This window comes from Rhinatrema bivittatum, chromosome 10 (assembly GCF_901001135.1).
Source record: "Rhinatrema bivittatum chromosome 10, aRhiBiv1.1, whole genome shotgun sequence".
Taxonomy (NCBI): Eukaryota; Metazoa; Chordata; class Amphibia; order Gymnophiona; family Rhinatrematidae; genus Rhinatrema; species Rhinatrema bivittatum.
Window position 1 is genome coordinate 76,447,883 of NC_042624.1, and position 14,962 is coordinate 76,462,844.

Consider the following 14,962-nt stretch of genomic DNA (forward strand, 5'->3'; position numbering starts at 1 on the left):
GACTGATACAAAAGCTTTCCTTTCATGCAACAGGTTAATGAAAGTTAGATACAGGAAGCTCTCCATTATCCTTGGACAGCAGGTGAAACCCTGTCATTAGGATGCTGTGTACAGACATGTGCAGTTTATGTATCCAAAATACCTGTAATGTCAGGTGAGGTCAATGAGCTTTGGAATCATTATAAGTCCTATGATAACAGGCTGAAAAAAGGTCGGAGTCACTGCTTTTGAAAAGGCTGCATATCTTGGAGATCTCACTGGCCACTGATAAGAACTGTAATCCAAAAAAGATTATGGAGCCACAGGTGCCAGCTCTGTGGGTGCATGAGCACCCCCAATATAGAGTAAACTCCTTCTTTTATGTCCAGGGAGGGGTAGGTAATTTTGTATTGCGTTTAGCACCCTCACTTGTTTTTAAAAGTTGGCTCTGATGTAAGGGGCCACTCTACTCATGAGGCGCTTAAGTGAATGGAGATTGAGAGATTTTTTTCTCCTGCTCATAAAAACTTATCCATTAGCATGTGGCCACCATGCACACCCCCAACCCCACACCATAACCCAGGATTTTGTTTAGTTCTTCTGCCAAATTATAAGCAGGCTGCATGACTGCTGCTGGAGGAAATATCGTCCCACTGGTCTGAGGCACGAGTCAATTCCCTTGGCTGCTGAGGATAGTTGCACAGGGCCATTCAGGTTTATGGGCAGATCCCATGCCTTCCCCCCTCTCTTCACTCGCCCCCCCCCCCCCCCCCCCCCATCCTTCTCTCCCTTTTCCCCTTCCCCATTTCATTTTATGCTGTATGCATGCTACCCATCCAACCCTCTTTGCCCTCCAGGTTTAACCTCATTCCCATACATTAAATTTATAACCCAGTATGAGGTTTTCTGCTTGCCGACCCTTCTGTGTATCCCTTGATTCTCTGCTTCTCCTTTTCCCCATCTTTTTAAAACAGAAATTCAGTTGCTCCATTAACTACCACAGCAGCTCTGAAAAAGTCTAAAATGTCTTATTTAAAAGGTGAGCATGCTACAGGGATAGAGGGGAAGAGGAGAGAAAACCGAGTTTGAGATGGCCTTCCCTTCAGTTAGGATCTTATGCTGTGTGGGGACCATACAAGGTTTTCACTTGCTCTTTCTCTCATAGTTACCACCAAAGCTTTTTCTTGTCCATGGAGAGGGTGGTTTTCCTGGCTAGCACAGAGGTTAATTTCTACAGCACCTCATTGTGCTGTAGAAATGAGGTGTCAGCCAGGCGCTCTCGTATCACAGGTGAGAGCACTGCCTATTCACAAGATCTGTCTGGGCCACTCGAAGAGTTACCCAGACAAATCTCAGGTTTCAAACATTTCCCCTCCTCTATCCATTACATTTGTATCCAGGTAGCTATTTCGGGCAGAAAATTTAGCCGGACAAAAAGGTGGCGATGGGGCATTCTGGGGCAGAGCTTAATTTTAGCCAGTTAGCACTAATATTCAGTGCCATCCAGATAAAATAATCTGGGTATGTCTGATTGTATTGGAGGGCTGTCCTAAGGTTATCCGGATAACTTTATCTGAGTAACATTGGACGTTAGCTCGGTATGTTCTGCCGAATATTAAAGTAAAGGAACCCAAGTAATTTTAGTTGGATAACTTTCCTGTTGCCCAGCTTAACTCAATATGGACCATTAAGTGCACCCAAAATGTGAGAACTGAGAGGCAGTGAATCCCAGTCACCTTCCCTGCATGAACTTCCCTCAGCTTCATTCAGATATTTAAACAGCACACAGGAAGCCAAGTTCATGCTGTGAAAAAGACGTTTTACCTCAAGGCAGCCACTTTTCAAAGATCCGTAATCACAGTTTGAAAACAAAAGTAAGAGGCCCTAGTCAGAGGCAGTCAGTCACAGGCACAGAATAGAATGAGCGCTGCTAAGAGCAGGGTCTGCGTTCACCATGGCAGCCAGTTCAGGGTTTGATAAAGATCTGAAGAATTGTTATTAGTGTGGCATGGGACTGCCAAAAATCTGAGCTGGGTCACAGCCCGAAGAGAAGCTTAATTGAAATGCATCATCCAAAATGAATGGCCTCGTTTCCTGATGGGTTTGTAAACACATAGTTAACCTGCATTCCACAGAGAATTAACTAACATCTTGCAAGTTTCCTGTGGCCAATGCATGGAAAATCATCCAACATTACTTTCTCACTACAGCAAGAAAGGAAGAATTGGTGTCCGGAAGCTCGGGTAATCCTTGTACTCTTTCAGATAAGTGCTATGTTTGTCCTTAGCCCAGATTGTCATCTGAATGAAACCAATCAAGGTGAACAGTCCAACTGCACGCAATAAAAAACAAAACAAACAAACAACCTCTGTGATTGTACTTTTGCACCAAGTGGAATAAAAGGCATTTGATAAACATCGGAACACTACGTACTCACCTGGGACACACTGCGTCATGATAGTGAAACTGATCCAGACCCCCACCTATAAGAACATAAGATAAGAACATAAGATATGCCATAGTGGGTCAGACCGAGGGTCCATCAAGCCCAGCATCCTGTGACCAACAACAGCCAATCCAAGTCATAAGTAATTGGCAAGTACCCAAACGTTAAAAAGATCCCATGCTACGAATGCCGGCAATAAGCAGTGGCTATTCCCTATTGATTAACAGCAATTTATGGACTTCTCCTCCAGGAACTTTTCCAAACCTTTTTTAAACCCATTTACACTAACTGCCATAATCACATTCCAGAGCTTAATTGTGTGTTGAGTGAAAAAGAATTTTCACTAATTTATTTTAAATGTGCTACTTGCTAACTTCATGGAATGCCCCCTAGGGTCTTGTATTATCCGAAAGTGTAAATAACCATTTCACATTTACCTGTTCAAGTCCTTTCATGATTTTATAGACCTCTGTTATATATCCCCTCAGCCATCTCTTCTCCAAGCTGAATAGCCCTAACCTCTTTAGACTGTCTTCATAGGGGAACCGTTCCATCCCCTTTATCCTTTTGGTCGCCGTTCTCTGTACTTTCTCCAGTGCAACTATATCTTGTTTAGAGATGCGGCGACCAGAATTGCACACAGTATTCAAGGTACAGTCTAATCATTGAGTGATACAAAGGCATTATGACAATCTCTGTTTTATTCACCATTCCCTTTCTAATAATTCCTAACATTCTGTTTGCTTTTTTGACTGCCACAGAACACTGAGACAATGATTTCAATGTAATTTTAACTATGACGCCCAAATCTTTTTCCTAGGTAGTAACTCCTAAAATGGAACCTAACATCATGTACCTACAGCATTGGGTCATTTTTCCCTATATGCATCATCTTGCACTGGTCCACATTATATTTCATCTGCCATACTGGTTGCCCAATCTTCCTAGGTCCTCCTGCAATTTATCACAATCCACTTGTGATTTAACACCTCTGAATAATTTTTTTGTCATCTGCAAATTTGATCACCTCACTCGTACTTCTTTCCAGATCATTTATAAATATATTAAAAAGCACTGGTCCAGGTACAGATCCCTGAGGCACTCCACTGTTTACCTTTTTCTACTGTGAACACAAACTATTTAATCCTACTCTTCTGAAAATCCAAAAACACCACATCTACCGGTTCACCTTTATCCACATGCTTATTCACCCCATCAATAAAAATATCGCTGTTTTGTGATGCAAGACTTCCCTTGGGTAAATCCATGCTGGCTGTGGCCCATTAAATCATATCTATCTATATGTTCTGTGATTTTATTCTTTATAACAGTTTCCACAATTGTTTCCAGCACTGAAGTCAGGCTCACTGGTCTATAATTTCCCGGATCACCCCTGGAGCCCTTTTTATACATCGGAGTTGCATTGGCCACCTTTCAGTCTTCAGGTATGATGGATGATTTTAATGATAGTTTACAGATTTTTTGTAATAGGCCTGAAATTTCATTTTTTAGTTCTTTCAGAATGCTGGGATGTAAACCATCCAGGTGGTTTGTTACTCTTCAGTTTGTCAATCTGGTCTACTACATCTTCCAGGTTCACCATGAGTTGGGTCAGTTCATCTGAATCGTCACCCTTGAAAACCATCTCCGGAACAGGTATCTCCCCAACATCCTCCTCAATGAACACTGAAGCAAAGAATTCATTTAGTCTTTCTGTGATGGCCTTATCTTCCCTAAGTGCCCCTTTAACCCCTCTATCATCTAATGGTCCAACTGACTTCCTTGTAGGCTTCCTGCTTTGGATATATTTTAAAAAGTTTTTATTATGAGTTTTTGCCTTTATGGCCAACTTCTTTTAAAATTCTCTCTTAGCCTGTTTTTTTACATTTAATTTGCCAATGCTTATGTTTCTTCCTATTTTCTTCAGATGGATCCTTCTTCAAATTTTTGAAGGAAGATCTTTTGGCTAAAATAGCCTCTTTCCTCACCTTATTACCATATCGGCAATTATTTGGCCTTCCTTCCACCATTCTTAGTCCGTGGAATACATTTGAACTGATTTTTTAAGATGGTATTTTTTTTTAACAATCTCCATGCCTGTTGTACACTCTTAATCTTTGTAGCTGCACCTTTGTTTTTTTTCCCAACTATATTTCTCATTTTATCAAAGTTTCCCTTTGATGATCAATAAAAATGTAAACTAGGAAATATTTTTTGCAGCCATCAGCTATTATATTTTTATTGCATCACTTGTAAACCACTTCCCTAACCCGCCTTCAGGTGATAACATGTATGCTTGCAATTGACATTACAATCTGGTAATAAGTTTAACAGGAAAAAAATGGGATTTGATAAACATTGGAACACTACTCATCTGGGGCACACTGAGTCATGATGGTGAAACTGTACTTTCCTATGCAGGTATTTTTTAATGGTCTCTACTGATCCACTGTAACACTGTAAAATAATTTCAAATGCTTGCAAAGGCAAATACACCAGAACTAAACTGTATCATGTTATGATACAGGCTCAAGAAGGATCTGATTTTTTTTTTTTTTCAAAATTAACATAAGCAAGTATGAACAGTGCTCCCACCTACTGCAAACACGGCTTCTCTGATAAAGCTGAAAGTGCTGAGTGCCACAGACTGTTGACTTAAACATGTACCTCATAGGTATAGTTGGGGCAAGACACAAAGAAGAAGAGCCATGTGAATGGATTCTTTGTAGGGTAAGGGATCCTACGCATCCTGGACCCTGCGAACAAAAAGATGGAGGTTTAAAAAAAAGATTCGGAGAAAACACATTCATCTGGGAAACTGTTTGTTTTGGAGAAATCAACAGTGTACTTAAGCAATCCTTTGCCTAGGTTTCACATTATATAAATAGAGCACCAACAGATGTCTGGGCATGGCTGATGTTTTAATGCCAGCGCCGTCACAAAACAATCACCAGACTTCCATATCACCCCCAACAGGGCTGGTGTTTCCATTAGGCAAACTAGGCAGTTGCTTAAAGCACCAAAAAAAATTATTTTTTTTGGGGGGGGGGGCCAAAATCCTGCTAGCACCAGGCACAGAGGGGTTCTGTGAAAGAACCAATACCACCAAAGAAGGAAACGCTGTGCTGGGGCTGCCACCTATAGATAAGTCGGGGGAGGGGGTGCAAGACCAAAAGTTGCCTAGGGCACCAAATTCTCTTCCACTGTTTTTGACAAATTGTGCAGTAAGAGAGGAAAGTCCAGTACTGCTGGCAGTGCTCTGAGGTCATGGTCACTGCAGTGAGAGAGGAAAGTGCAGTGCATGCTCTGGAGTCATGATGACTGCAGTGAAAGAGGAAAGACCAATACTGCTGGCAGTGCTCTGGAGTCAGATTCAAATAACTTTACTGGCATGACAATTTTACATGCATTGCTAAAGTAATACACTAATTAAAATATAAAAGGGGAAGAATATAAAGGGGAAAAAAATTAGAAAACTATAATAGTAAAGTTACAGGTTACAGAAAGTGGAATCGTGACCACTGTAGTGAGGGAGAAAAGTAACTTAGTAGATGATAACTGATAAAGTCCAATTGGCCTATCCAGTCGAGAGATTCTTCGTCTGCTTTTCTACCACTTTGGGGGATACGTATATAAATTCTTATATGCAGACCAATAACCAGCTCCCTCCCCCTAACTCATATCTTTCATACAACCTTTCAACTCTTTTCCTCCCACTGACCTACATATAGCTGTCCTAAGCATGTCCAAAATCTATTACACAGCATTGGCCTCCTCCACTTCCACTGGTAAATTATTTCAGGAATCCCACGCCCTGTAATCAGTGTGACTGCAGTGAGGGAGGAAAGGACACTACAGGCCTGGTCACTGAAATACTGTTCTTCACAGATTTTTATTTTTAGGACTCCAGGATACGATCTGTTCCTATCAGTCTATGCTTCCAAAAAGTCAACTGGGGTAAACCTGCACAGAACAGTGGATTTGACCCTAACAGCGGTGTTGTGGCTGCATCAGATTTCCAAGAAGGCATTGAGGCAGGGCTGGTGCGTTCCATTAGGTGAACCAGGCGGTCGCCTAGGGCGCCAACCATTAGAGGGCGCCGAAGAGCAGCCATGCGGGGGTCGCAAGTGGAACCCATCCTGCTCTCGGCTCAGAGAAGCACAAGCGGCGTGTCTGTGAATGAGAAAGGAGTCAGGACCGGAGAGGAGGGGGGGGGGGGGGGGTGCAAGGCAGAAGGTTCACCTTAGGTGCCTAATACCCTTGCACTGGTCCTGCATTGAGGTAACATGCATGGTGACCATGGTTTAATTCAGTGAGCATGAGGAGGCTATCCTGCCAGAGGAGATTTTCTTGAACCAGTGCAGTGTCGGGACCTTCTTTAAGCAGCGGGATTTTTAGTCAGAATGACATTGACACTGGTGCGGCGGTTATTACCCTTAACCAAATAAACCTTGATTCTATTGATGCAGTTCCAAAATTGCTCTCTGTTTCAATGGCAGGAGAAAAGGGAGAATTGGATTTAAACTGTAACCAACGAGGGCCCCGATTTTTACAGTCTGTGAAACTGATGAGCACGGGGGGTAACCAGCACAGAGTAGCAGTTACTACCCTTAACAGAAGGCAGGGGATTACTACCCTTAACTGGTAAGCCTTGATGCGACTGCAATATCACCCTCTGCTTCAAAGGAGTGGGGGGTAGGGGATGAAAGAAAAGAGACATTTGGGATTCAGGGACAACCAATGTGAGCCCTGACTTTTTTACAGTCTGGGATACTGACTCTTAGACATTGAGAAAAAGACCCACAGGACTGCTTCTACAGCCAAGTCAATAAGCAAAGCACGTCAAGCAAAACTGACTGATACATGGGGGAAACCTGCACCGTGTGGCAGATGCTACCATGGGAAGCTTGCTGGGCAGACTGGATGGACCATCGGTACTTTTCTGCCGTCATTTCTAAGTTTCTAGATGACACGACACATTGTTTTCTTGGAGTTTCAAATACATAAATAAATAAAGTGTGCTCTTCGAAGATAAGTATTCTCATTTCAGAATACTGTCTATTTTTCAATACTTGCTGGAAGCACATGTTTAAGACTGGAGACTTTTATTTGCATACTAAAAAATAATTTTTAAAATTGTCCATGTATGTCCTATGATTATACACGCCTTGGACAACAGTAACAAGAAGTATTTACAGAAGGCAGTCCTGCATGGCACTGTATAACGGTCTATTCTGAGCAGCTGAGCAGAATTCTGGTTCTTCTTATTTAACATCCTTATTTTGCTCTTGGGTTCGTGTATATGGAAGAGATTCTCCAGCAGGGGTTCCCAGCTAGGGAGGAAGGATTAAAGGGTCTGGGGATTTACATGGGCCCTTTATTTTCTAAGGGGAGCAGGAGAGGCCTGGGAGGAGGACCGACCCCCAAACATGCTGGTCAACTTGAGTGTTTTAAAAGGTAAGCAAGAAAGAGAGGACTCCTGGACCCAGACTGCCTGGCCCGCTGGACCTGAACTCAGGGGAGGGGTTTGGCATGATAGGGAGGGAGGACAGACGGACATGCCAGCTGGCCGGCAGGAAGTGTAACATCTGTCTCTGAGCAGGCATTCAATTTCCCGCAGTAGTTGGAGGCACGCTAGGCAGCCTTCCCTCTAGGGTGTCTCCTTGCATCGTAGGGTAATAGCTAATTAAGCTATTACTATGCAGTTTGTAGCAGTTGTACTGAGCCTAGCGCAGGCTTTTTAGTGTGGGTTTTATCTGTGCTAAAGCCTTTTTACATACCAGGGAACGTTTGCGCTAAATCCTACTTTAAAACACAAGTTAAATCAAAGGAAAGTTAGGAAAGTTAATAAAGGAAAAAGAGGCTGCTATGGTTTTCTAAAGATGTAGTTGAAAAGGAGAAAAAATGAACATTCATAAACTAAAAGATCATAGAAAGAGGAAGATTTTCAGAAAAGTGTATTCATGAGAAGCTGCTAGCTAAACTTAAAGTAGATAAGGTGATGGGGCCAGACGGGATACATCCGAGGGAACTTAGAGATGTCCTGGCAGCTCTGCTGGCTGACTTTTTCAATGCTCCTTTAGAGTTTGGAGTAGTTCCTGAACATTGGAAAGGGGGGGGGGGGGGGGTGTCATTCCTGTTCATAAAAGTGGAAGTAAGGAGGAGGCTGGGAACTACAGGTCAGTTAGTCTGACCTCTGTGGTGAGCAAACTAATGGAATCGCTGCTAAAACAGTGCAATTTTTGGAATCCAATGGATTGCAAGATCTGAGGTGCATGGTTTTACCAGAGGTAAATCTTGCCAGACCAGGAGGAGACCAAGACGGCTGCTGAATAAGTAGCAGAAAGGAAGCGCTCTCTCCCAGATCTGCTTTTTTCTTCTGGCTATATTTAGCGTGATTTCTAACCGATATGCCTCACACGAGACGCAAAGCAAAACTTAAAGAAACACTTCACCCAGCTGTTTCCTCGGATTTAATACAACAGAGGATAGAGCGCTTTCCCTCATCCATGCCAGTGATACCGGAAGCCTAGGCCGCTGTGGGAGATGACGCAGAGCGGATGCCAACCCCACGAGCCGATGAGATCCCTTTAAGCCCCGGAGCGCCGGGAATGCCGACTCCCCCCTGTGGATCACCTATGCCACGTTTGGATTCTAGATTGTCCCTTCCCTTGCAAGATAGGGAAAGGGCTGACTCCTTGGGTTGCAGGATTAATGCCGCTCCATGTTTCTGAGACCGGGGTGGTTTCTACGGGGCAAGATACTCCTACTTCTTTTGTTACAGAGACTCAAGCGGCTATTTCGAAGGTGATTCCATCGGGGATCCCTGGCTTTAATATCCTGCAGAGTGAAGGAGGTGAAGTTACAGCAGCCCCAGGTATGCAGTTTAATTTTTTAAAAACCTGTAGTAAAAACACTTGATAGTGTCTGGGATGTCTTGGTTTCCTTAGAGACAGCTATTGCCTCTTTACCTCGAGTTACATTAGATACAAATAAACGAGCATTGGCTATGGAAGGACTAGTTACCTCACAAGATTTGAAGATTAAATCTATTGGAAACTAAATTCTCTTCCTTTGAAAAGATCCAACAAGGATTGGTACATTCTGAGATTATTCATTCAAAAGAGCTTGAGAATACAGAGAACTCTTTAAGAAGCTGAAATTTAAGGGTACTTAATTTCCCGGTACTTAAACTTATTTCACCGATGGATCTCTTCAAAAGTTGTGTTTCGAAAATTCTCAAGATTCCATCCAACGCTGTGCCCCTTATAACGAGGGCTCACTATTTACCTTGAGAGGAGTTAGAACCATCGGGAAGTGTTTCTAAAGATCAACATCTTATGAATATTACGGATGTATTGGAACTTTCCCAAGAGACAGAGATTATGCAAAGGGGGGACTATGCTGATTTCCTTTGCTGTCATGAGGGAAAAGAACACTGTCCTAAGGTTTTTCCTACGAAATAGGAACCTTACTTTTCATGGAAAACAAGTCTGGATTTATCCAGATGTGACCAGAACAACACAGGAGCGACGAAAGACATTTCTGTCCATGAGAGCTAAGGTTCTTTCTCGGGGGGGGGGGGGGGGGGGGGCAATATGTACTACATTATCCATGTAAATGCTTAGTGAAATATTTAGATGTTAATTATGTATTTTTTGAACTGTTGCAGCTCAGGGCTTTTCTGGACTCACTCCTAAGGATCACTTATGCAGTCTTTGCAGTAATGTTGTAACGTAGGTTAAGCTCTCATTTTTCTTTTTATGATTATTCATTGGAAGTTTCGCTCCATTATTCTTTCTTGGTCTCCTCAATTTCCTTTAATATTTGAAGGAATGTCAATATTGTTTTTTCTTCTTCTTTTTTTTTTTGGAAATAAGCTATAATTGTATTTCTGTGATGTTCCTATTGCTGGTACGAGGTATCGTGTTTACTGTAAATTTATTAAAAATAAAATTAAAAACAAAATCTTGCCAGACCAATCTGATCAATTTCTTTGATTGGGTGACCAGATAGTTGGATCAATGGAGAGCACTAGACGTACTGTACTTGAATTTCAGCAAGGCCTTTGACACGGTTCCACACTGAAGATATAAATAAGTTGTGTGCTCTTAGTATGGATCCTAGCATGACTGACTGGGTTAAAAACTGGCTGAGTAAGAGGCAACAAAGGGTAGTGGTAAATGGAGTTTTCTCTGAGGAGGGGGTTGTAACTAGTGGTGTGCCTTGGACTGGTTCTTTTCAACCCTTTTGTGAGAGTCATAATGGAAGGGTTGTTGGGGGAAAGGTTTCTCTTTTTGCCGATGATACCAAAATATGTAACAGGGTGGACAGCCAGGAAGGTGTGGAAAACATGAGGAAGGATCTAGTGAAGCTCAAAGAATGGTCTAAGGTCTGGCAGATAAGATTTAATGCTAAAAAATGCAGAGTAATGTATTTTGGATGCATAAACCTAAGTACAAAGGAAAAGTGGGATCTGGGGTTAATTATAGCTGATGATCTTAAGGTGGCCAAACAGGTGGATAAAGCAACGGTGAAAGCCAAAAAGATGCTTGGCTGCATAGGGAGAGGAAAGGTCAGCAGAAAAAGGGAGGAGATATTGCCCTTTTATAGGTCCTTGGTGAGGCCTTGCTTGGAATACTATGTACAGTTCTGGGGACTGCACCTTCAAAAGAATATAAACAGGATGGAGTCTGTCCAGAGGGAGCTACTAAATTGGTTCAGTGGTCTTTGTTCTAAAGCATATGGGGATAGACTTAAAGATCTAATCATGTATAACTTAGAGGAAAGGCAAGATAGGGGAGATGTGATAGAGATATTCAGATATCTCAAAGGTTTCCATGCACAGGAGGTGAGCCTTTTTCAGTGGAAAGGAGGTTCTAGAATGAGGGGGGTCATGCGATAAGGTTGAAAGGGGGTAGACTCAGGAATAAAGTTAGGAAATATTTCTTTACAGAGAGGGTGTTGGATGTGTGGAACAGCCTCCCAGTGAAAGCAGTGGAGACAAAAACAGTATCTGAATTCAAGAAAGCATGGGATAAACATGGAGATCTCTGAGGAAGTGATGAGAATTATAATGCTAAATTATTTGGACGGATGGGCATACTTGATAGGCCATATGGTCTTTTTCTGCTGTCATGTTTCTGTGATGTCCCAATCAACATCTGTCAGATTGAAATCTTCTAGCAATAGCATCATCCCTTTCACAGCAATTTTGTAAATATCCTCCATTAAATCTTCATGCTTTTCTTCAGTCTGTGATGGAGGTCTGTATATTACACCAATATAAATAGATGTTTCATTCCCTCTTTCCAGATTAACCCACTTGAATAGAGAAGTTCCCGGCTTTTCTTTTCTGAAAGAACAATAACTCCACATTTACCATCTACTCTGAGGTTATTGAGTGCCACATGAATAGAGAAGTTTCCAGCTTCACAGACCTGCAACAGGAGATAGAAGAGAAATGATCACCATATAAAATATGCCATAAGAAATGTCATACTGGTTCAAACCAAATGTTCATCAAGCCCAGCATCCTGTCTCCGACAGTGGCCAATCCAAGTCGCATGTAGCCAGCAGGATCCTAAAGAATAGATCCAATCCTTCCTCCTCATAATCAGGGATAAGAAGTGGCTTTCCTAAGTTTATATGGCTAATAATAATTTATGGATTTTTCCACAAAATCCAAAATATGTGCTTAAAATTATTTATACAGTCCACAAAGATCCATAAACAGGTTTCAACTGTTCAAAAAAAACCATGTTTATTAAAGCCTTCAGAGTGTAGACCAGTAACATCAAAGCCAATCCCCTGACATGGTCCATGTTTCGCTGGAGGAGCTGTATCAGGAGGGACAATAGAGGCAAAAACATCTTATATCTGTAAGAACAGCTGGTACTTCATGTTATATCATGTTTGGAAAGTATTCCATATTGTCATTACCACAACCTCTCTAAAGCATCTTCCATTGAAATCTGGGCCCACAGATCCTTCAATCATTATGAAACCTGCAGATAAGGGAGGTGGTATCATTATCTTAAACTTCTCATCTTACATAGAGAAATCCTGTGTCAATTATCTAACACACACTTCCTGGACCCCACTCCACAACTCTCCCAATCCATCTCTGAACTCATACAGGAAGGTTTAGACCAACATTACACTACATCCCATGAGGCAGGCTTCTTTCTAGAGAAACATCCAGTTACCCCCGTTTACGTCTTACCAAAAATACATAAATCTCTATATAACCCTCCTGGCCGTCCCATTATTTCTGGGATCGGCTCACTATTAAAGCCATTCTCCAAGTTTGTGGATAAATTCTTGCAACCATTTGTTCCCTTGAGCCCCTCTTAATTATGCGACTCTGGACATTCGAGTACCATCTTAAAACCAATTCAACTTCCTACCATTCTATTCTTTCTGGTCACGATGGATATTGTTTCCTTATACTCCAATATTCATCAGGAAGAAGCAATTACTGTAATAGAATCCATTCTAGACCAAAGCCCTGATGATACTCTGATTTCTACTTCCTTTTTGATTTCACTTACTCATCCTGCACTTATTAAAAAAAAACTTTTTTTGTTTCCCAGAGCAATACTAACAACAAATTAAGGGCACAGCTATGGGGCTACCATGGCTCCCAATCTAGCATGTGTCTATGTGGCACATTTTGAGAGAACCTGGGTATATCAATCATTTTTGGAGTTACATCCCTCTATGGTTACACTACATTGATATCCTTCTAATTTGGACTGGTACGGATGTAAATATTTCATGTTTCTCAACTGCCTCAAACAATGCAATCCCCATCTTCAATTTGAATTTTATCTAGACTGCACTCAGATTTCCTGTTTGGATACTTTGATTACCGTCAGCAAAGGACTCTTTACAATAATCCTTTTTAGAAAACCTATGGACCACAACACTTTATTGCATTATTCTAGCCATCACCCTGCTGGTCAGTTTTTTAGACTACACCTCCTCTGTTCATCACATACAGATTTTATCCAACAGGCTAATATTTTGTAACCTCATTTTCAGGCAAGAGGTTATCCCAATGGTCATCAAATGAGATCTTTTTGTAAATTGAGATTTCCAGTTCCTTCCACGGTCCAAGGAGTTTTCAGACCACCTTCCCTGTGTACTTCCCTACTCAGGAAGGATCAACCTCATTTGCAGTATTATTAGGAAACATTGGGGTAATCTGGTACCTTTCAGTATTTCAAAAATTTCCCTTTTTTTTTGCATTTCATTGCTGTAGGGAACCTACATGATGTCTTGGTCTCATCCAACTTAGACTCTCATTCACCTTCTGATATGCTCTATACTGGTCGTGCCCCATGCTGTCATTGCTCACGTTCCCTGAGATTTTTTTACTCACCCTACCACTGGGAAACTGTTTGAGCTGAGACATTCCTCCTCTTACCTTTGGTTTATATAATTGTATGCCCCTGTCCACTTTTGTATGTCGGCAAGACTAATGGACTTTTAAAGATAACGATTTCTGAACACCTTTCTTGCCTCCGGTATTCTCGCCCAGAGGCACCTTTAGTTTCATACTGGTTAGTGAGTTCACATATTCTGAATTACATCCATTTTTTTGCATTGGAAGTGCTCTGCCTGCCAAGTAGAGATGGTGATTTTGCCTCCCTTTTAATTTGCCATGAACAAAAAGAGATTTCTATACTTCAAACTTTAGTTTCCAGTGGTTTAAACTGGGAAATTGAATGGGCTTCATTTCTTTAAACTCATTTACATAACTCTTCTCCTGTTGTATTACGTACAATCCTCTTGAATGATATTACTACTGTGTCTCCTCCCCCTTGGAGTTTCCCCTCCTCACGTTTCAGTTGTTGATTGGCTACCATAAACTGCTCTGATTGGACACCCTTTTGGCACATTTATTTTCCCAGGGTTTGTTTTATATAGCCCTTTAATGATTATCGATACTATAAGTTCAGGCTTCCCACATTAGAGTACCTCTGCGAAATGGTATGTGTGTATATATATTTGAATATTTTATTTTATACCACTCTCTGTAGTAGCTGCTACTGTCCCCACACTACATGTCTCTTATTTACAGATATAAGGTGTTTTCACCTCTATTGTCCCTCCTGACACACCCCCTCCAACAAAACATGGAACGTGTCAGATGACTGACTTTGATGTTACTGGTCTACACTATGAAGCCTAAATAAACATGATATCTTTGAACACTTGAAACCTTCTATTTGTGGAACTTTATGGACAGTATCAATAATTTCAAGCACACATTTTGGATTTTGTCATTTCACGGTGAATGTGTGCCATTTTACTCCAACTCTGTTTTTTGTTTATGGACTTTTCCTTCACAAACTTGTCCAAACCCTTTTTAAACCCAACTATGCTTACTCCTTTCATCATATCCTTTGGCAACAAATTACAGAGTTTAATTTTGTGCTGAATGAAAAAATACTTTCTCTGATTTGTTGTAGATGTGCTACCTGTTAACTTCATGGAGTGTCCCCTAGTCCTAGTCCTATATGAAAGGAT

At 41.5% G+C, this 14,962-nt stretch overlaps 1 protein-coding gene across 1 annotated transcript in view; it reads right to left on the reverse strand.

The window, feature by feature from the left end:
* Positions 1-784: 784 nt before the first annotated feature.
* LOC115100356 (very-long-chain enoyl-CoA reductase-like) overlaps positions 785-14,962 on the reverse strand; it is a 50,563-nt gene continuing 36,385 nt past the window's right edge. The window contains exons 10-13 of the mRNA XM_029618773.1: positions 11,808-11,865; positions 5,093-5,181; positions 2,417-2,462; positions 785-2,311 (exon numbers count right to left, since the gene is read on the reverse strand). Of these exons, the coding sequence (XP_029474633.1) occupies positions 2,184-2,311; positions 2,417-2,462; positions 5,093-5,181; positions 11,808-11,865 (321 nt within the window). The 3' untranslated portion in view covers positions 785-2,183. The remainder of the gene's footprint in view (positions 2,312-2,416; positions 2,463-5,092; positions 5,182-11,807; positions 11,866-14,962) is intronic.